This window comes from Cavia porcellus, unplaced genomic scaffold (assembly GCF_034190915.1).
Source record: "Cavia porcellus strain 051 isolate PalLab524CR breed Dunkin Hartley unplaced genomic scaffold, mCavPor4.1 scaffold_9, whole genome shotgun sequence".
Lineage (NCBI taxonomy): Eukaryota > Metazoa > Chordata > Mammalia > Rodentia > Caviidae > Cavia > Cavia porcellus.
Genome location: NW_026947492.1, coordinates 27,597,300 through 27,619,096, shown reverse-complemented (window position 1 = coordinate 27,619,096; position 21,797 = coordinate 27,597,300). Strand labels below are relative to the sequence as shown.

At 52.2% G+C, this 21,797-nt stretch overlaps 1 protein-coding gene across 5 annotated transcripts in view; it reads left to right on the top strand.

Moving 5' to 3' along the window:
* Igsf9b (immunoglobulin superfamily member 9B) overlaps positions 1–20,900 on the top strand; it is a 53,338-nt gene extending 32,438 nt beyond the window's left edge. For 4 of the 5 annotated variants that reach the window (XM_003472547.5, XM_013155519.3, XM_063256114.1 and 1 more), the window contains 2 exons: positions 6,598–6,719; positions 9,262–20,900. In XM_003472547.5, coding sequence (XP_003472595.2) covers positions 6,598–6,719; positions 9,262–9,470 — 331 coding nt within the window. In that variant the 3' untranslated portion in view covers positions 9,471–20,900. Of the gene's footprint in view, positions 1–651; positions 698–6,597; positions 6,720–9,261 lie in introns of all 5 variants that reach the window. The other variant, XR_010049751.1, reaches the window with a different exon arrangement.
* Positions 20,901–21,797: the final 897 nt, after the last annotated feature.

The following is a 21,797-nucleotide window of genomic DNA, read 5'->3' as shown; positions in this document are numbered from 1 at the left end:
GAGCGGCCTGGATGCCTGTCTGCACCTCTTCTGTCTCCCTACCCTCCTCCGCCCCCTTGCCTGTCCTCCCTTCTGAAGTTAAACTCTCACTGCCTCCTGCTCCATTGCCTTTGGGTGCAGGTGCACCTGTCTTGTCCAGGAGAACCGGCCACCACTCTAGTGCCCGATCCCACCTGCATCCTCCCACTCTCTCCCATTGCCCTCTCTGGTTTGTACTTTGGTCTTTTCTGAATGTAGCATTCTGTGGAGGGGAGCAGTTCCAGAGAAGGCTGGCCTGGCAGGAGGGGACAGGGTGGCTGGAAGGAGGCAGCCTGTCCTCTGCCCTGTCCTCTCCAGCCTCTCTGGTACCTGGAAGGGTGAGGTCGCCTCTCCCCTCAGTACCCACCAGGGGTGGCGCTCTGGGGGCAGAGAAGAGCTCCGCGAGGCACCCGCCTCCGTCTGCAGGGCGCCATAGTCACCGTCTGTGCTTCGTGCAGCGCGCTCGCCTGCTGTGTGCCATTGTGCCGTCTGGTCTCTGTCTCTCTCCTCTCCTCCCTTGCCCTGTTCCGGCTCACCCGTGGGTCTCTGCTCACTGTGCCCCTCCCCCTCTGGGTGTGTGTGGGTGGTTCTCCCAGCTGTGTTGGTAACTGCTTTGTTTCTGATTGATCTCAGCTATCTGGGCAGTGTTGTCGAGACAAGCCTCTCCTCAGCTCAATAGGTAAGGGAGCTCCTCGGCTGGGCTGGGTGGGGGCGGGCAGGCGGACGGGGCTTCCGCAGGGCCATTGCTTCCTTGACAGGGGATCCAACCACATCCCCTCACTGCCCGTGGGGATAGCTGCCGCTCCTCGATTCCCATGGCTTCTGGGTTCCCCACATTGTGCTTTCCGGCTGCTCCAGCTGCCCACTGGGCCAGCCTGGCACCACCTGGCTGCAGCTTTCAGCCTCCCAACCCACATCCAGCCCCTCCCAGAGCCCTTGTGGCCCTTCCCATGCTGCTGCCAACACCTGGAGCTACCCTTGGTAGCCCAGGACCCTGCATGCACCCGAAGGACGCCCTCAGTCCGCTTTGCCTCTGCACTTTCAGGACCCCTCTGGGCCACGAAGACATTCAGGACCCTCCCTCTCCACCCAGCAGCCTCAGGCACAGGTTCCACTTCCTCGCCTGCCCCAGACCTTGGGTCTTCCCCGGACTTGTGGGTCCTCATCCCATGCTTGAGAGCTCAGTGATTCCAGGTCATCTTAAAGAGTCAGGGGTCTCTGTAACATGAGGCCTTTCTCAGTGTCAAACAGGCTCTGGTCTCGTGGGGGGAAGGATGACAAGTGTCACCACTTGCTTACGCTCCTGGCACCCCGTAACAGATTGCTATAGGGTGAGGTATGTCACCATACCCTCCAGTCCTGATTACCTTCAAGGTCCCTGCAGTAGCTCTTCTGTCCTCCTGGGGTGACACTGTTGAGGGGTCTTCGGCAGGAGCTTCCCAAGGGGAGAGCAAGCTTCCCTCAGGCAGAAGGGAGCTGAAAGGAAAGACCCTGGTCACCACGATGCCCCAAAGCCCAGCATAGCCAACTTGCTCTGCATCCTTTCAGGAGGCCAAAAAGCTGTGGCCACCATTGGGGCCCTGAGCTCTCAAAGAGAGGCTCAGAGTAATCCAGAGTGATGTCTCTGTGCTCGCCCCTGTCTGGATGCAGAAGGGAGCCTTCTGTTTGGGTGCGGTGGGCTGCTGGCAGCTGTGTCCCTCCCACCTCACCTTGCCCAGGAAGCTGACTGTCCTAACTAAGGGCTGTAAATGTCACTTTGAACAGGGCCCCCATGTAAAGATAGCTGCCTTTTAGAACTCTCAGCAGCCATGAGTCCCCAGAACTGAACACGAGGCTGTCCGGTGTCACACTGCAGCCACAAGCACTGGCGAGAGCCCAAGGGCCAGTGGCAGCTTTATGAGCTCACCTGGCCCAGGCCTCCTGAGCCTTCTCCAGAGAGGGGTGGCAGCTGCCGGTACCTTCCTGGCCTCCCCAGGTAGACCGTGTCTGTTGCCGTCGGGGGCACGATAGTTTTAGACTTGCTCTCACCCTGGCTTTTGAAAGTGCCTCAACTCCCTTCCCACCTGTTACTTGCCCTCTGCCCCTTCCTGCCACACCCCCTCATTCCCCAGTGCCCCTCACACCAGATCTGAGAGAACCCAGCTACCCTACCACTGCTGTGGCAAACCCAGAAACCAGGGGCAGCGACGAGGGACTGTTGTTCCTGTCCCGGGCTTGGCCAACATCCCCAGCCTAGGAGAAGGGAGTCCTCCCACCCCTGAGTTAGACCTTCATGTGCTGGGCAGCGGGAGCTCTGCTCACTCTCCTGCTTGCTGAGACCTCCCTGGGGCGCAAGCTGCTGGGGCCATGGGGAGACGGCGGCGCCTGTGCAGACGCTGTCTTCACACCGTGCCTTTGCATGTGTTTCCTCTCCGTCCTGCTTGGAGAAGTCGTGCCGCCTCTTGTCTACATCTGTTCTTGCTGTTTCTTTCCCTTGGAGTCTCCTGTTCCTTCTGCCCGCACCTGTCAGTTCCCCCCATGCTCCTGTATCCTCTTCCCCTGTTTTCTCCTCTTCTCGACTCCCGTCTCAGTGTGGGGAGTTGTGCTGTGTGGACCTGTCCTTCTGTGGATGGCTGGGGGCTGAGCCGTGGCCCAGCTCTCCTCCAATGCCCCCTTTCCTGCTCATCTCTATCTGGCGCCCTTTCCCTTAGTATCTGCTATGACATCAGTGACACCTGGCTCTGGAAGCAGGCGGCGGCCCCCTCCTCCTAGGCGAGCCGTAAGAGGGAACTCCCCTTTGGACCAAGCCTCTCCTGGGTTCTGAGGCCGAACACCGAAAGAGACCATCTGCGGGAGGCTGCGTGGGGCTGACCTGCTGCCCGTGGGCATGGGGGCACCTTTTCCAGGGCCAGAGCACACATGGGAGTGGGTCTCCCGTGCCTCCTGCTGTCCGTGGTGTCGCTCCAGGCATATGGCGTTTGCTCTCAGGCCGTGCTGGAGAGAAGGGCATGGCCTGTGTCACTGCCCCTGCCTGTTGGCTGGAGGATGACTAGGAACTATCATGAGGGTCAGTTCTGAGGGTGCCTCGGGAAGGTGTGCCCAGATAGGTTTTATCTGCCCTGCCTGGAGGTTTGCCTGCACTTTGTGTCTGGCTGCCTCTTTCCTCAGCTTCCCTAGGGAGGCAGAGCCCCAAGCCAGTGAGAGTGAAGTTGATCCCCAGCAATTCAGTGTTAATAATTAGAGAACGGGGATTTATGGGAGGGCTTTGGTGATTTCATCTTTCCGTAGAAATACTTACTTCCCATGGTTTGCAGTGTCCCTGCGTGTTCAGACAAGTGTAGGCTGATAGGATGGAGACCCACAGTGCCCTTCCACAGGTCCGATTCCGCACACTTCACAGCTTTATTCTAGGGTTCGGGAGGAGGTGCTCCGTCCCAGCTTCTTAGCTGGGACACCAGCACCCAAAGCTTCCTAACCAGAATGGCTCCTGCAGGACTTAGGGACATGGTCCTTCCTAAAAAGAGAGGTAGCTTGGCTCAGTGAGCTTTCTGGGCTGTTGATAAAGTCTGAAGGAATATATTTCTGTTATCTTTTCTGTATGATCCACAAAAATAGGCCTGTTTTGCTTAGCCCCTTCCTTCCACCTGTCTTGCGAGACACTGGCTTTTATTTTTGCCACTGGCATTTGGCGAGTGTCCTGTTGCACCTGGGAACTCCTTCTGTCCCGTTGCAGTGTCTGACTGAGTGCTGAGTCAGGAGCTGAACTAGGTGGGCAGCGGTGGAGTTTGGCTGATTCTCAAAGGAAAACTGGCTTCTTGTCCTCCACGGATCATCATTGTTTGCGAATTTTTGCTCAAAGTCCTAAGTTCAGCTGGTCTGCCCGTCTGGCATGCTTCACTCACCCTGGCTGCCCCGAGGCACAAGCCTTCATTGTGTGCCTTGCAGGGCAGCTTTCGTTCTCCAGAGCAGTATGGGAGCAGTATAGGAACAGTGCAGTTCTATAATAGCTTCTGCACCTGTGTCTGTGGGAAGGAAATTGAAGAGCAGTTTAGTGGAATACTAGAATCAGACTGTTGGATAAGTTGCTTAACCTTTCTAAACTTCAGTTTCTCCATATAAAAATGGGATCAATGTTATATGTACCTCTGTGCGCTGTTGTAGAGGTTAGAGACAATCATAGTAAACTTAGGACGGTGCCCAGCCTGGTGAAAATGATAATAGTAATCATATGTTGGTTATAGCAGTAATTCTCTCTGGGAAGTTCCACCTTGTTTGAAGTCAGACTAGGTATCTGCAGGGCTGCCCTATACAGCTTCTGGCTGTGTGCTGACCCCGCTGGAGAGTGGCTGTCTGTTGTAGGCTGGTAGGGACTGGCTTGCAAACTCCTGGTGGGTTCATCTTTTCCCTGACCGTTGCAAGTACACGAGTGAGCTTCCTCTGCCTCTTCCCCCAGCATCTCACCGGGCAAGTGGGTGTTACACTCAAGCATTAAGGAGCAGGAAGGGCCTTCATGTGCCTGCCTCTGCTGTTGGTTGGAGATGATGGAGGCTGTGTTGTAACTGCATCATCCAGAGCTATGTTGGTGGCCTCTGTCCTCGCCTGTCCTGTGCCCTCAGACCGTCTGTCACTTAGCTTGTATAGTGTTTCTGTTGAGGCCGGCCAGGACCAGGAGGTGGGGAAACTGAACAGGTAGACTCATGCCTTGCATCTTCCTTTTATGCAGCGTGAAGAAGCTCTGGTCATGGCCAAGAGGGGATCAGACATTCACCCAACCCTCAGGAAGGCAGGCTCCTTTCTGCCCTTTGCCTTCCAAATTCCTTTCAGGAGGCTTCTTTGGAGAAGAGGAAGGAATGTGCCATTGGCTTGTTGGGTCTTGGGGGAAGGACCTGGTTTCTGTGGTTGAGCTGGAGGACCTCTCCGTGAGGTGTGTGTGCCTTCGTGGAAGTGTGTAGCACTATTGTTGGGGCTGTGCAGAGTCAGGAAGACATCCCTGAGTTGAACTTTGAGGGAGCTTCTTGATACTTTATGTACTGGAAGACATGGCCATCAAAGAAGGTGGAGGCCATTGCCAGTAACCAGAGTGTCTGTAAGTCTCTTCTTGGTGCTAGCAGAGACATTTGACTTGGTGGAGACAGGGTTGCAGTCTTTTCATCTCTTTTCATTTTTTATGACTCCAGCTGCTCCCTGACCTTAGGGGGCTTATTTGGTCCTCATAGGCTGTTCATCTTTTGATCAGGATTTACCGAAACATAATTGGCAGAGATGGGGGAGGGAGGTGAGGGTGCTGAAGAAGAGAAGAACATGTTGCCTCCCTCTGCTGTCACCCTAGAACATCCCTGCTGCTCGCATCATGTGCCAGACCCTGCTGGTGGGAGGAAAGAGTACCCTGTCCTTTGCTTTCCCCTTTATTCCTCAGGTTCGAAGCTGACTTCCTTTGAGAAGAAATGATACGGATAACATTCTTCCAGGCTTTCTTCTTTCATGACTCTTGAAAAAAGTTCTCTCCAAAATGCACAGTTGTCGTATTGCTGTCCTCTCAGTTTGCTTTGATCCCCGGTGACACATGGGCTGCAGGGCTGTGGTTAAATAGTTGACTTTCTTCACCATGCATTTGATCCATCTGTGCAAATGATGCCCTGTGTTCCTCAGCTGGGGTGCAGGAAGGGGAACCTGCATGCAGGAGTCTTCTCTCCCAGCAGCCTCCTTACCTCTGTGGAGTCTTTTTTTTTTTTTTTTTTTGTCTTTTTCCTTTTTATTGGTACCAGGGATCGAACTCACGACTGCCTGCTTGCAAGGCAGGCGCTTATGCCGCTGAGCTAAATCCCCAGCCCCTCTCTGTGGAGTCTTAACATGTAGTGTCCACTGGGTCCTTGTGACCAACAGCAATGGCTTTGTGAGGGCTGTAGATGCAAACACCTGTCATAATCTTCTTCCTTCTTCTGTTATCTTACAAGACACAGCATATCTGAGCCTCATCTGCAGGAGGTCAAGTAGGCAACCCTTCTGCTCTGTTGGCCTGTGACAAGAACTTGTTGCTGCAGCTGCAGACGTTCCAGCTGCATCTTTTGGGACAAGTGGGAAGAACCAGTGAAGCTGGGTTTGTGGACTTTCCATTGATGTGGTCATTGGCATTGGGGTTCCCACTTGGCCCTTCCTCTTTCCGGGACTGGAGGACAGTAAAGTGGGGCTGGAGTTGCTTGCTTTCTGCTTTAATCCACCCTTTTACTTTGCAGTTGAAGGCCTTTATTGCGATGATGTCTAGGAACTGCAGACACTGAACCTGCTTCTTTGACACTTACTGCACTTGAATGGTGTGGTGGGGCTTATTATTAAAGTCTGTCTCTCCCTTTCCTAGGGTCTTCTCATCGCTCTACAGCTTGGGTCCCACCTGAGGTAGGCCATCCACTGCTGGTGCTCTCTGGGTTTTCTCCCTTCCAGGAGCAATAGCAAGGCAGGTGTCAAGGGACCAGAGTGGACACCTTGGACTCCGTCCTCTGGGCTCCATCCTTCTGCAGGCCAGCTCTTTGGCTTTCTTCCAGTCCCTCTTCCAAGCTCCCCCATCCGGGAGCTGACCTGTACCTCTCTAATTGTCCCTTGCAGAATACTCCCACCTGCTCCCGGGAATGCTGCTGCACCTGAGAGGCTGGAGGCTCTGAAATACCAACGGATAAAGAAGCCCAAAAAGTCATCCAAGGGCTCCTCGAAGTCAAAGAAACGATCCGGTAAATGGTGGGAAGTGGCCGCTCCTCTTTCCACCTTGCTTTGTCCTGAAGGATGAGGATTGCTGGGCCCAGGCTCCCAGCCTGGGGTTTTCTAGAATTGCATCCACCAACTTTTCTTGTTCTTGGTCTCTTTTTAGCCATTCATTTTAAAGTAATCACAAGTGATTTTCATGTAGAAAGCAAGAAAGGTGAAAATGCGATTGCCTCCCCATCCAGTCCTGCCCCTAGCTAGGGAACTGTGGCTCCGTGGCTTGGGTGCCTACAGACCCTTTTCTGCTGTGTTTTGATGTGTTTTTAAACGATGTAAATAGTGTATATCTTTTCTCCATTCTACAGCACACCTTGAAAACGTCTCAATCTCCTTATCTGTCTGTTTCCCTAGGATCACCTCAAGCCTTCTGTTTGACATGGGAGTGATGAAACTTAGGGTGCTGGTGGCATGGACCACCCCCTGCGGAGTGTCCAGACTTCTCTTGGTAGATAAAGCAGTGTCTTCCTGTCTCATAAAGGGGAGCTCCACTCACGAATGTCTGATGATTGTCTGGCAGTGATTGGTAGCTTCCAAGTACCACGTAAAAATAACTCGGTCCTCTTTCAGAAGATTCCTTGATATTTATCAAATGCTCTCCATTGATGGCTTTAGGAATATTGTAGTGCAGTGTCCAGGACGATCACTCAGCCATTTCTTTGCAGATCTTGGATAGCAGCTGTAGAGTAACTTTCCCTAGAAGCATCATGCAGAGGGAAGCCTGCCGAATTGGTGGGAAATGGTGATGGCTGATCAGGGATTTAGCGTGTGTGTGGTGTTAGTTTCTTACCAGTTTGGGAATGGAAATCCTGAGGCAGAGAAAAGAAAGTGAATGTTTTAAAGCTTAGGGGAGAAATTGGAGCCCATTGCTGAGCTTTCCACCATCTTAAACTCATTTCAAGAGCTATTTATCTGTTGTATTCTATCTATCTCTCTACCTGTCTGTCTGTCTGTCTGTCCAGCTCTCTATTTACCTTATGTGTGTGTGAGCGGTGTGTAGTCACATGTTCCTGACCCTGAGGGCATTCTGAAGGGTGTATTGTTAGGTGATTCTGTTATCGCAAAGTGTGTTCACACGAACTAGCTGGGCCAGGATGTCACCATGTGGCATTGTCTGTGGGTCCACCATCAACAGATGCTGTGATTATGTGGTGCCTGACTTCAATTTATAATGAGTAAAAGGCCTTCGCTTATTGCACAATAAGCTGCAGTGGTCCTGGCGCCTGTTCTGTCCGGTAGCTCTCATGTCTGCCAGGTACCTTCTTTGAGCTTGTGTTCGTGTGTGCGTTGACTGTTGGGAGTGCACTCGGTTGTGCCGTGACCCTGTGTGATGTCACAGTGCAACCGCGGACTGGCTTCTTCAGGTCAGTGAGTGGTTCCTGCCTGGTTGCTCCGGTGGCTTCCTCCTGTGCTCTTCTTCCTACTCTCTTGATCACACTTCATCCATTTAGTCTGCTGGCTCTGAACCTTGCCCCCTTTTGGTGACTTCACTACAAAAGCTGCAGCATGAACTCCCTCCTTTCTGCCTGCGCGGCTGTGGACCCTGGTGGTGGCCCTGGGTCTCTACCCCTCTGCTCCTGCAGCACACTCTGCACACAGTCAGTGTGTCCTCAGAAAATGTGATTGAGTGTATATGGATGTACATACGTATGTGCAAACACACACACACACACACACACACACACACACACACACACACACACACACACAGTCTTGCGTGCACTTCTGACAGAAACGTTCCAGGCACTTCTTGCCACCAGAACAGATTTCAGAGCCTAACACCCTGCCTGTCTCTGCAGACTCTCTGTGACCACCTCTGGGATGTGCTGTGTTTACTCTTGACTCAGGGTTCCCCCTTCGGCTGGGAATCATTTCCTTCAGATCTGCAGAAGGCTTGGAGTCCCAGACATCCTTTAAGAATTAACCTTCAGAGGGCAGAATCCTTGGTTATCACTTGACCCTATTTTATCCTTCTCTGTTGCATTTTTGACATCTGAACTCTTGCATTTTGACAATTTGCATCTTCGTTTTTGCTCGTGTGCTAAAATATCCAAAACCAAAGCATCCTCTGAAGGACCCTGAGACAGAGGAGTGGCCCTCTCAGGCCAGGCAGGGTCCTGCCCTGGCTGTGTTGTATGTCATTAAAATCTGTTGCTTGGGGTGAGTGGGAAAATGTGGGGACCCCACCCATTCTTGGAAGCCCTCATTTTTGGCACCTAGAATGATGTCCAGTCCGCAAGAGGTACCGCAGAGGAAATGCTTGCAGGTTAATCAGTGAGATCTGTGAATTCACAGAAAGCAGGCCCTCCTCAGCCTCCTTTCCTCACCTGCCGGAGCAGGGCCTGGGGCTGACTGTCTGTTGCCACAGCAGCCCGGAGGCGTGTTCTCTGCAGGTTTGATCGTGGCCCTCCACACACGGGCAGTCTCTTGTTTTTGCATTGGAAGCTCAGAGTGTGCACTCAGCCTTTTCACCGCCTTTCCTGTTTCTTTTGTGTGTCTCTTTCCTGTCTTTAGACGGTTCTGCCTCTCAGGCTCAGCAGCGTCCCAACTCTCAGGTTCTGTGGCCCGACGAAGCCGTCTGCCTTCGAAAGAAGAAGAGGCACTCTCGCCCCGACCCCTTCGCCCGGCTCTCAGACTTGTGCCACCGTCAGCTTCCGGAAGACCAGACGGCAATCCTCAAGAGTGCGGATCATGATGACCCAGGCCACGCCACTCTGCTGTGACGCCATGCCACTCTTAAGTGTCCCCAGGGCAGGCTGCAGGGCTGGGGGCTAGGGAGAGACTGCGAGGGCCTTGTCTCCCTCTGTCCGCCAGGGGATGGATCTGAGTTCTGCACGCCACCTCCACCCCTTGGTCCTAGCTGGCTGGCCTGGTCCACAGGACCAGAGCCAGGGCCATCCTTCCGCCTGTGGGTCAGAGTCAGGAAGTGACTCGTGACACAGGGTCACCTGGCTCTGTCCCATCTCCCCTCTTCACTGAGATGAAATCCTCTCACTTCCTCAGCTGTCTCTGGATATGAAGAAAAGGAAAGCTGTGGCTTTTTCTGCTCGGCTTCAGTTTCAGATCTTTGAGTCCCGGGAGAGGGCTGGACCTCTGTCCCTTTTTCCTGACCCCACATATATATAGATATAGATACAATGCACACGTGTGTAGTTGGTGGGTTTCTCTATGTGTATATATATGTACTTCAGAGCAAAGTGCTGTTTCTTTCCGTGGTCCATGAGGAAGGAGGAGTAGTGGACAGCTGGGGCTGGTGAGCAGGGCTGGCCCTGGCCAGCCCGGTGCCTACACGTCTGCCTTGTGGGGCTTCCTGCCGAAAGAGCTCACACCTCTTGGCCAAGTTCACCATCGTCCTCTGTAGTTTCTTGCATCCAGAGCAGAAATGGGGCCCTGCCACAGTTACCAGTAGGAACTCAGCAGTGCATCACCGCTGAACACAACATAGTGTTTATTGCTTGGCCACTGATGGAGAAGAGGTGAGCAGCATCTTTCTTCTTCCGCAGTTTGGCTCAGGCTTCAGAACTGGAAGCTGCCTAGTGGTGGGGCTGACAGGCGCCAGAGCCATCTGGCTGCACATCAGTTCCTTCAGCTGGGAGCCCTGTGGCCAAAGGTCCTGGAGCCTGGAGCCACCTGTTCGGAGCCTGGAGCAGCCATGGCTTTAATTATATGCGGCTGTGCAGAGCACTGTCTGAGGCGCGTTCCACCACAGCTGATTGGCTCCTCCTTTCCTTTTGTGGAAGCTAATTCTCCAGATTGATTAATTGCCACTTGTGCAGAGCCACCCGTGGCTGCACGCGCCGCCTGCTGCTCTGCACTGCCTGCGGTCCTCCTCCCTTCCTCAGGACCCACACTCCTGTCGTGTGGGCTCTGGTGGAACTAGGGTACCCCTTCCTTGTACAATAAAGGTGAGCTGGTCAGGGCTTCGGAATAGAGGGGCAAGGGTGGTCGGCTGGGGTCTGGCCCTAGTCTTCTTGCCAAAATCTTGCCCTACTTCAAACCTTTTGCACCGGAAGCTTCCACAGTGGGCAGTCTTCCTGCTCGGTGTCCTGGTCTTCCCAGCAGGGTGCTGGGCTGAGGATGGGTGGAATGTGTGGCTGCCCTGGCGTCCCCTCTTCCCCTGCAGGTTGGTCTGGCTGAGGATGGCAGGAGCCACCAGGTTCCTGGAAGTGTTTTCTTCTTGGTGCTGCTGTCTTGTGGGTTATTCACCTCTTCCCAGTGACCTGCTTGGACATCAGCCATGTCAAAGCCCTCGAAGGCTTCTGCTGGTCTCACTGCAGCTGCCAGGGGCTTGGCCCAAGGACCAAAGTAAGCTTGGCCTCTAGCTGCAGCTAGCAGGCTGGTTCTTTGGCTGGAGCTTCCATCCTGGGGACAGACTTCGTCTCAGCCAGCCAGGCCTGGTGCTTTCTTCTCTGTCCTAGTGACTGGGGGGGCCTGCTCTGCCCTGCAAGCCACCTACCACAGTTTGTTTCTGGACACGGGTGAAAGAGGTGCAGAGGGTCGTTTCAGTCATGCTGGGATTAGTTGTGGGCTCTGGGGGTGCCCTCCAGATGCTTCAGCAGATGCCTTCCTCTGTGGGAATCCCCTTGACCACTGGGCAGCAACTCTGGGGAAGGAAGTTGATAGTAGAGTGGGCAACAGCTTGTGTCCTTCCAGTGGCCATGCTGCCTTTGCCACTGTACCACCTGGGCTGTTCCTGCAGTGTCTCTCCTGGGGGCTGTTGGGAGCACACCTACCTGCGCTCCTAGCCAGCGTGAGCTGTGGGGCTCTCGGTGGGTCTGTCCGTGGCCTCTGTCCTCTGGCAGTGTGTGATTGCTCCCCCAGGGTGCCACCTAGGGCCTGGGTGGAATGTGGGTATGGAGTGTCAGGGCTGTTGGACATAAGGTTGAATTCAGGCAGCTGTTTTGAAGCAGCCTTGTGGGAATTTTAGGCCTTAAAGTTGTCTGGGCCTTGAGGTTAGGAAAGGAAAGAAGAGACGCTCAGGTGGGAAGTTTGCTTCCTTGGGATGTTGTGTGGGGCTGGAAGCAGGGCTTGTGGCTGAGGCACTGTGGCCCGTATCTGGGCTTTCTTGGGCCCAAGGTGGACAGAGGTGCTGACTCCCACCCTCTCTCCTTGCCTCTGGCAGCACCCCTCACCTCAGTACAGAAGACCAAATAGTGGAAGCTGTGTTTTTGCTGGCCACTGGGCAGCAGCCCTGTTGCGGTGTCCCTAGGGCTGGAAAGGACACAAGGTCTACCTATCCTCAGTGGCCTTGGGCTTTTTCTCCTCCTTATGTGGCTTTCTTCTTGTGACTGTGTCCTTGGAGGCCAGCCTCCTTCCTATACCTCTGGAAGCTGTTTCATTCTTTCCTTTAAAGACTTCAGAGGAAGTTCACAGAATCCAATTTTGTTCCGCCATGGGACGGAGGATGAGGGTGTTAGCATACTGTTCAGCGGGCCGTGTTGACAGGTGCATGTGAGTCTGTATGGTGAGTGGATCCATTATTAGGGACCAGTGTCCTTTGTGCTCTGCTTTTGAACATGGCAATGACAACTATGAAGCTTTTTAGGACTCTTCACCCTCCAGCCTGGGAGATCAGTCTTCCAGACTTCCTGTTTTAGGATCTGGTAGCCTTGCCATAGACACAGTTCAGATAAAATCCTGTTCTTGTATCTTGGATTTTTATCTGCAGCTTTCTTCTGCATCTGGGCTGGAAACAGTGGCTGTTGGGTCAGCAGATGGTCCACAGACCAGGAAGACAGTGAAGTCTCTAAGAAGCTGAAAGACTGCAAGTGTGCAGGGAAGTAGTGAGCAATAAGGAGGCGAGTCTGGTGTGCATCCGAATCTTGAGTGCTGACTGGCCACCAGCAGGCGTCATGGCTCTGCCCCGAAGCCGTGTGTGCGTGGTCTCGGTTCCAGCGGAGCATCTGCCCGGGACTGGCCCCACCGGCTGGCCTTCCGTCCTTGCAGGGCTTGTGGAAAGACCAGGGTGGGAGAGGCTGTTCGACACTTGCTTTCTTAGCAGGAGGAACACTAGGTTTCAAGGGCCAGTGGGGCCAGAGCCTGTCTTGAGGATCTGGGTCACAGTTGGGATGCTGGAGATGGCTCCAGCAGCAGTGGACGGGGAGGGTTGTTGGTGTTTTTCCATGGTCTCCGTCTTTATTTCTCTTCTAAAATACCTGGGGTTAAATGGATTTCAGCTGTTTATTCCTCTGCCCTTTTCTCACACAGGAAACTGGATAAGCTTCACATGTAGATTTCTCTTTTTTCTGGCAAGACTGACAAACAGCTTCAGGAGAGAAACTGAGGCCACAGAACATCAGGCATCTTTGCTACCACACAGGGTTTGACTCAGACCTGAAGTGTGTGTGGCTGTAACGGTTTCTTCCAGTATTGTTTGCAAGTGTCTTTTGGGTTTTTGGTGTGGGCTGGGGGAAGAACTATAGATAAAATATATTTTATTGGTATGTAGAGAACCCTGAGAAGGAACAGCTTGCTTTGCTTTCATGTAAAGAGCTTTGGGTGACATCATAGGGGTTGGGGGAGGCAGTAGGAAAGAGCCTAAGGACAGAGAAGGGCAGGAATTAGGGGAGGCTCCCTGATGCTCTGTGGGAGCTATGAGCATTTCCGTCAGTGCTCTTAGCTCAGCCTGCCCTTCTGTGTCTTCCAGGACAGGCAGTACAGGCTCCAGGCAGATGGTGGCTCAGAGTCCTGCTCAGTACTGCTGTGGGGAGGGCTCAGGAAGGGCCTCAGTGGCCAGCTCTCCGTTAAGCAGCCATTGCCCATGTTTTAGGAGGAGGTGTTAGAGAGCTGGAACATGGAGAAGAGGCCTGGTCCTTTGCCATGGTGGAAGGCCAAAAGGGCATAGAGCACTGGCTCTGTCATGGTGTAGGGGCAGGAGTCCTGGGTCTGCCTGGTGGCACCCAGGCAGGGGCCCCAAGCCTTGCCTCTCTCCTCAGGGCATCTGCACCCTGACAATTTAGGGTCAACACTGGGGCATTGTCCCAAAGGGGCAAGTGACTGTCCACTGAGGGTCAGATGGAGGAGAGATAGTAGCAGAGACCCTGGGGACAGAAGTGGGAAGGGACTTAGCCACTGAGAGTAGGCTGAGGCTGGGCTGGTGTACGTGCTCAGACTGCATGTCGGAAAAGATCTTGCTTCTCAACTGGACTTCCCGCTGCCTCTAGAATTAGCTTCTGATGCTAAATGCTGAGATGTGGTCATCCTTGTCATGTTCTTCAACTTTCTGTCTTTGTTTTTGGAATGTCCTCAGGTCTGGCGCACGGAGACTCGTCTTGAAATGGCCAGTCTATCCTTAGCTCTAGGTCAGGTGGTGAAGAAAGGGTTGTCCTCAGGGGCTTCCTGAGCTTGTTTTAGTAAGCAGAAGTGGCAGAGTGCCTTTCCTTTTGTCCACCATTTGAAGATTCTCACAGGTCCTGGTGACAGTGGGAGCTGGGCGTCCGTACTTGTCAGCTTTCTTGGGTTACACAGAGTCCGTTCAGGCTGTGGAGCTACAGAGTGGTCAGGCCTTGAGGTTTTATCTTTACTTCTCTTCTTTGGAAAGTAACCCATCTGCAGCTGAGGTGGAAACCATTTCACCTTGAAATCAGAGAGCAGACATTCTTCCTTTCTTAAAGTCTCCAGCTCTGCTTCCATTTGGATCAAGAGGTGGAATTAAAAATCACCTCTTTAGAAGAAGTCAGTAAACCAAGGCTCAAGGCCAAGACTGGGCTTTTCAGCGCCCTCACCAACTTGATGTTTGGTCAGGGGCGTGTCATCTCTGACGGTCCGTCTGCTTAGGGCCAAGACCTTTATTTCTGGGCCCCTATCTACACTTTCAGATAAGTCTTTGAGGAGCAAATATACTCTTCCCACCAGATGTTTTGTGTGTTGTTTTGCCAAGAGAGTAGAGATTTTTTTTAGGACCTCATTTTAAACTGATAGAAAAATTCCCAGTCTATTGACTTGTTGTTCAAAGACACCTGTAGACCCTCAGGGTTTCTGTGTCAATGAAAAACTAAGAATTATTGCAAATACCATTAATGGCTGGTAATGCTTTAGAGGAGGAATTGATTGATAAACACTTCCATAGAGCAGCAGCCAGTCTTTACTGTTGCCTGGGAACTCTCTTCTGCAGGGGTCAGTGGCAATGGTTAGGGATTCTGAAGAGAGCTGGGGACAGCAGCTCTGGATGCTGCCAGGGAAAGCCAGCCTGGGGAGTAACCAAAGTATCCCAGAGCCTCCTCCCATCCCTGGCCCTTGGTGTCTGCCTTTCCCATCCCTCTACTTGGTGACAGGAATGGCCATCTGAGCCTGTTTTTCCTGTGGGTCTTGAAGAAACCTGTCTCACTAATCCTGTGCCTCTGCCCCTAGCACTGGATTTCCTGGATTATTTTAGGAACTAGGGCTAGCTCTGCCCCTGTATCTCATACACTCATGAGTTAGGTTCCCTTCCCTCCCCTCCCTCACTTCTATATGGCTCCAGGGATCTTGAACTTGTGCATGGTTTGAGACAGGGAAGTGGTTGGGTGGGGAAGGGAATTTGGGAGGGTACTAGGGTTGGGCTGGGGAGGGGTATTTTCATTTTTCAGCCTTAGGAATACTGCAAGCATGCTTGTTTCGGCTATGTTTCGGGTTTTGCCTAAGTAGATGGAAGGGGCCAATGCCCAATGCCCCCTCATGCCAATGAAGAGGGCCAGGTGGTATTTTGCTTCTCTTTGGCTTGGCAAGCTATGAAACCTTGTATCTGATGGAGGGACTAAACCTCATGATCATCTCACAGTCCTTGAAAGGGAAACTCAGTCACTCTATCAGTGAGTATTTCTAATGGTTGTTGTGGACAATGAGCGGTCTGGTCATGAGCTAACATTGTCCTTGGCTGGGTCAGAGGAACAGGATTCCCTTACTGTCCTGCAGTGTGAGGCATCTTCCTGCTCTCTAACCCCTGCCTGCCAACTATTCTAGTGTTCCCTTCCTGGGTTCAGGAAATGTGTGTGGTGGGTGTGTGCAAGAGCGTTGTGCGAGCATGGAATCTGTGTGTGTGTTGTGTGTGTGTTAAGAGATGTGTAGGGACACACTGCTTTGCCTGAGTAGCATCAGGCCTGGGAGACCCTCCTTCATGTTGGCTTTCTTTGGTAGTAGGGTCACATTAATAATACGCCAGCTTGGGTGTATTTTTTATGGAGATTGTATATAAAATTATATAAATATATATAACTTGTTCTATTTTAAGGAGCTGGGGGAATTTATGTTGGGGGGTGAGAATCAGATGCAATAGTAATGATTTACAGTGGGCGCCTCAGGCAAGTGGCCCTTGCAGATTGGGGGCTTCATGAACAAGCAGGAGATGCGAGCTGGGTGGGGTGCGTGGGCTCGCGCCCCTGCACACATACATAAATAGAGAGAAAACCTATATCAAGTCTATCTAGCTAGCTTATCTATATATCTGTATGAAGTCATAGTTTGCTTTATTTTTGTACCTGTGCTTAGAGATGCTTTGAGCAGTGTCACCTTCCCTAGTGGGAACTAGCTCATGCCTTGATGCTGCCTCCTTGTGCGTCCTTTCTGGGATGCATTCTCTGTCCAGAGCTGCTTGGGTCTTTCTAATAGAAATGTGTATATATGAAAAAACTTAAACAACTCACTTGTAGATGCACAAGTGAGCTGAATGTTGGGGGGGGTGGTTGTGGGATCCGATGACCTCAGAGAGTGTGGATCCAAGTGTCTCTTGGCACTAGTAGGAGACACTGGGAAGGTGCTTGATCCAGTGGGGGTGCTAGGGGGCTGGAGACCCCATGGAGCCATCGTTCGGTGGCTGTGGCTGATGTCCAGCTCCTTGGAATCCAGCTCAGTAGCTGGTAAAGAATGTGGTCAGGATTTTTAGGGACCGTCCTGGTTTGTAGCACCTGGGCTCACGGCAGGTTTTGGAGGACTGGTGGTAACAGTTTGTGAGGCTGACTGTGAGGACCCAGTCTTGGAAAAGAGATACCCTGAGAATTATCACTGCAGATTCTTGGAACCAGTGTGAATGTGATATTTAGTATAAATATGTCATTGATGCTATTTTCATTTAGTTTTAATTAGAAAACAAAGTGCTGTTGGAAGAAGTCATCCAATCCTGGTACAATGAATGGACAATCAGGAATGAGAGATTAACTTTAGACAGATCCGGGAGGGTGAGTTTTACTGGGACCTTCCTTCTGGTACCCAGTCAGGGACTGACTTCCCTGAACAATGTATTGGAAAAATGTGACCAAGAATGGGAGATTCCTGGGGGGCGGGGGGTATCCACTTGAGTTGGAGCCAGTAAGTCTGCCTAGGCTGAAGAATACCTCTGAGAATTCAAGACCTCATATTCGCTGCAAAGGCGACGTGCCGTGTGGCCTCGGCAGCCAGCTCCTGGTGCTAGCTCTTCCTTCTGACTTGCCAAGTACTCAGAACGTGTTTGAAGCTACTGCAGGGCCAGATGGTGCAGGGAGCCTGGTGAGATTCAGTGACTACAAGCTCTCATCTCTTGTTTCTGCTCATAACTCCAAAAGCAGCAACACTATCCCCTCTTCCCCATGCTGTCTAAGAGCTGTCTAAGAGCTCTTGACTGGATTTTGACCATTTGAGCAACTCAGATGCCCCGGTCATGAGGATGTTGGTAGTGTTAATGAGAAAAGTGGGTCAGGGTGGAGCTTGAGCCTAACTTCTGCTTCTTAGTGGATCTTATACAGCCCTGCATTCATTAGGGCACTGTTTCTGGGGCTCCAAATATTTCCTATTGTCTATGGACACAGTGGGAGAGCGGCCTGTCCATGCAGTGCTGGGAGGCCTGCAACCCTGGCTGCAACTGGCACATGACTAATCTTTCCCTAAGACTCCCCGGGAGGCCAGGAGAAGCTGCAGCAGGTGATTCTTACAAGGTTTTTCTGGGAGACTGAACAAGAGGAAGAGCAGCGCCTTCTATGTCCCTTCCCGGCTCGTACCCCCTCCTGAGCTACCAAAGAGGGGTTTCTGTGACTATGCTTTTGGCTCTCAGAGCCAGCCTTTTCTCTTTCTCAGTGGACTCTGTCCCATTCCTGGTCACATGTAACCTGTAGAATCAGTCAGTTCAGCACACAGGCACCTCAAAGGGCGTGTACTCCATGAGGCCCAGAGCTCCTTCAAGATTCCATCTCTTTCCACATTGAGCCAAAGGCTTGATCCTCAGCCACACAAGGTGTGGGAGATGAGGAGAGCCTGCACATTGCCATCGCATTTGTCAGTGTAAGTGGACATTTCATTTGGGAGAAAGCAGGGAAGACAGGGACCTTGAAATTGTGGAGCCTGCAGAGGGCGTGTTACTCTCCAGTGTCCTTCCTCACCCAGCTCTCAGAAAGAGGGTGTGAGGTGTGGCACTGGAGGGGAAGGAACAGGCAGCTCGTATCAATCTCCCGGTGTGTGGAACAGAGGGCAGTGGGATCTGACCATGGAGTAAGCAAGGTGTCCTGTTTTTGAGCCTTTCTGTTAATGGGACAGGTAGGTGGGAGGGGTCGTCTGACGAAGCCTTCGAGGCCCACAGCCACTGCTAGGGGGTGAGCTGCCCCCTCTGCTTGTGACTTACTCCTTAGCCCCCAGACAGTGAAGGGTTATGGGATTTTGGTGCTTTTCCCTTTTGGTAGGAAGTAGGGGGATGTGTAGAGTTCTTGTTTTGCTACCTCTGTCTGATACATGGATGAGAGTAAGGAATAGATCTGCTGGGAGATGCTCTCCCACAGATCATGCAGGCTGTGTTCTTTCTGCATTGTTATCACCAGGGCGCCTGGGGAGAGCACGGGCCTTGTCCTTGTTCTTGGGCCTTTGCTGTGAAGGCTCACGTGGATCCACCTTGGACAAGCACTGGACACCAGAAGTGCTGTCAGGCCTGCACAGCACTGCATCGGTGAGCATGCAGTCCCACTGCAGGGCGGGGCTTCTGCTGTTGGGCAGTGTGCAGTCTGCACTGGGAGGTTGCTCCATGGAATGCGCTGGATGCTGGGCTTTAGGCGAGATGTGGGAGGGGAAGGGCAGAGCTGATGCTCCATTTACTAAATTGAATGTGTGAGTGGGAGAAAGTCTTCAAGTACCATTCAGATTTAATTTCCAAACTGCTGTTCGTGGGGCCAGAGATGGAGGCCATGGATGGGGTGTGGTCACTAAATACCCGTCCTTGTCCATAACCCGGTGAGGAGGGATAGCCTCTGCTAACGTGAGCAGCTCTCGGTACCACGTGTGGCCTCATGCTCTCCCACCTGGGGGAACCGCGCTGTCCTGGATGTGCTGCTCACATTACACACATGGAGGCGGTTCTTGAGGTTCCCCTCCTGTTACCCCGAGCTCTGTGGATGCCCAAAGGGGAGGGTGAGGAGGGGTGCGGGAGGGGTCCCAGCGCCCTCCTCCAGATACCTAATGGCCTCCTGCTTTTGGTTCTTCTTTTCTAAGGAGTCTGGATTGACTCGGTTTCGTCATGAGATTTCTTGCTCTCATTTCGAACTCTATTTGCTTCCTTCAGCTTTCCTTGGGGCTTCCCCCATTCATGCCAGGTCTTCTTGTGAAGACTCTTCGGACCTTGTTTCCATTTCTCGAATGTTGAGTATTGTAACATCACCGTGCTAGGGTGCTTTATGGTGCTGTCTGAGAGGCCAGCCGGCTGGACTGGCTCCTCCTGCTGGTTCTTTAGATCTTGTATTTTGTCTTCTTTGATTTTTTTTCCCCTAGGGGTTTGGGGTGGGTAACTTGGGAGTAGATTTTGTGTTCTCTCTGTCTTTCTTTTCTGTATGAATGAACTGCTTAAGGTCAGTTAGCAAGAGCAGCTGACTTCACGGTATTGACTGGTTGGCTGACTTTGGTTCCAAATTAAAGACAAACCAACATGTTGTACAGCCGTGTACAGAACACCTTTGGGTGTGAATTTGGATGGTGACTAGAGGCTTACTTTTTGAACTTCAGGTATGTAACTCAAAAGTAAATAAAAACACTATTTTTTCAGTAAGCTTTTTTTTTTTTCTTCTAAAAGATAACTTAGAAATCAAACTACAAAAACATAAAATCGGTGCTGTACCTAAGCCTTACACAAACACATTCTACACTCTGTATAACCTGTCTCTGGGGCGCTCCCTGCTCCATCACCCTCTTCTCAAAGCCTGGGAATGCCAGCATGTGCCAAGCCTGGGGCCGGCTGTTGGGGACCAGTGGGCCCAGGGGACCCTGGGAGTAGAGGATGATGGTAGTAGAGATGAGGTGTGGGGTCCTGCTACCTGAACAGTGTGGAAAGGAAACCAGGCATTTGGGTGTGTGATGTATGTGTGTGCATGTGAATGTGTGCATGAGCTTACAGGTGCACAATGCCAAAGTAAATGCACCAACTGGGGCTTGAAGGAGACAGGTGTGCCCAGGGATGTGGCGAGGGGCCACACTCGCTCCTGCGTCCGCTCCCCTTCCGTTTCTCCTGTCAGGGAGTGGAGAGATGCTTGGGAATAGCTACACTCCGACCAGGTGCTCCTTCCTCACAATCTCCAACCTGTAAGCACTGCTAAAGGGCCCTTCCCAGAGGTGGGCTCTCTGGCCACCGAATCAGAGCCAGGACTGGCTGGAGTCTCTCCTTCCCAGCCCTTCCTCAGCTGGCTCCCTCGGGGTCCCTTTTGCTGGCCTGGGTCTCTTGTTGCTGCCACCCTCCAGTTGGTCTCGCATCTACTGTCTTGCCCCTCCCTGCCCACCGAGAGGAGCTCCAGGAGGTGACTGCTCTGTCACACTGCTGCGGGGCCCTGAGCAATAATGCCCACCCTGGCTGTTGGCCACAGTGATTCCTCTGGCCTGGGATATGCCAGTTAGAAACAGTGACCCCAAAGCCCCAAGAGGGAGAGATTCACAGTCTGCCTGGCTCAGGCTGCCACTCCAGGCTCCACTTGCTGGTATTTTCAGGCTTGCTGAACCCTAACCAAGTCTTCGCCAGTAACACTGCATGCTCATATCCTGAATTACAAATCAAAACGAGCGAACCAAGAGAGAAACAACACAGTGCGTCCCGTGACCAGATGTGTAGCCTCGAAGGTACCCCGGGAGTGTTGCGAGTTAAACCAAGTAAAGGTTTAGTATTTAAATGACTCATGTAACATTACTCTGCTTCGGAAATGTTTTGTATTTTGGTATAAATAAACATTTGCTAAAAAAGTTCACTTTCTGCTTCTTGTTTGGACCTAGGATTATTTTCTGGTATTACCTAATTTTGCGGCTGGGTCTCCCTAAATCTACCTGATTTAAACTTCTGGCCCAATGTGATTCTGGGGACCAGGCTGGAAGGTGAAAGGCCGCTGCTGTCCTTGTGGGTGTGTGCAGAGGGTGTACTGCATGTGGGTCACCGGCCTGGGCACTAGTGTCCTCCAGGGAGCACAGAGGACGAGGCTCCTGCTCCCACACTGGTCTAGGAAGCCGGGTGGAGTGTGGGTGTCGCAGGAGGAAGGGTAGGCAAGGTGCAGGGCAGGGCGAGCAGCTCCCCTCACGTGAGGCCCCTGGACTCCTGCTGCAGGCTCCTCACACACTGAGTTCTTTGTGGGTTCTGCAGGGCCGGGATGAAGGTCCCTTTCGGCTTCAGCTCCAGCCTCGCTATCAAGCTGGCCCTCTACTTTGGAGAGTCGCGGATGCTGTGGCTCCTCTGATGTGCACCTGTGTCTTGCCTTCCACCCGGGAGTTAGCAGGCTTCTGCCTTGCTCACAGCTCCACGTTGGAGTTGGTGGATCTCGCCGCCTGCGTTGGCATATCCTTCTTCCCTGACCACATCGTCTCTCTCATGTCTTGATACCCTTTCTTCCTTACATCAGTCTAGGCCATGCTCCCTGGTTGATTGTCAATTCCTACTAATTATGCTTATTTTTGACTTTATTTGAGATTTATATCAAAGTATATTCCTTTTTAAAAACTAATGAAACAAATAGGTCCACCTCCAAATTTAAAAAAATCTGTCATGAATAATCTTGGCCAGGAGGACCTCTGTGTCAAATATGTTAAGGGCCTGTGACCTGTATTTTGGTAATCTCTTCACGGTTTTTATTTGGTGCTCATAGTAACCTTATGTA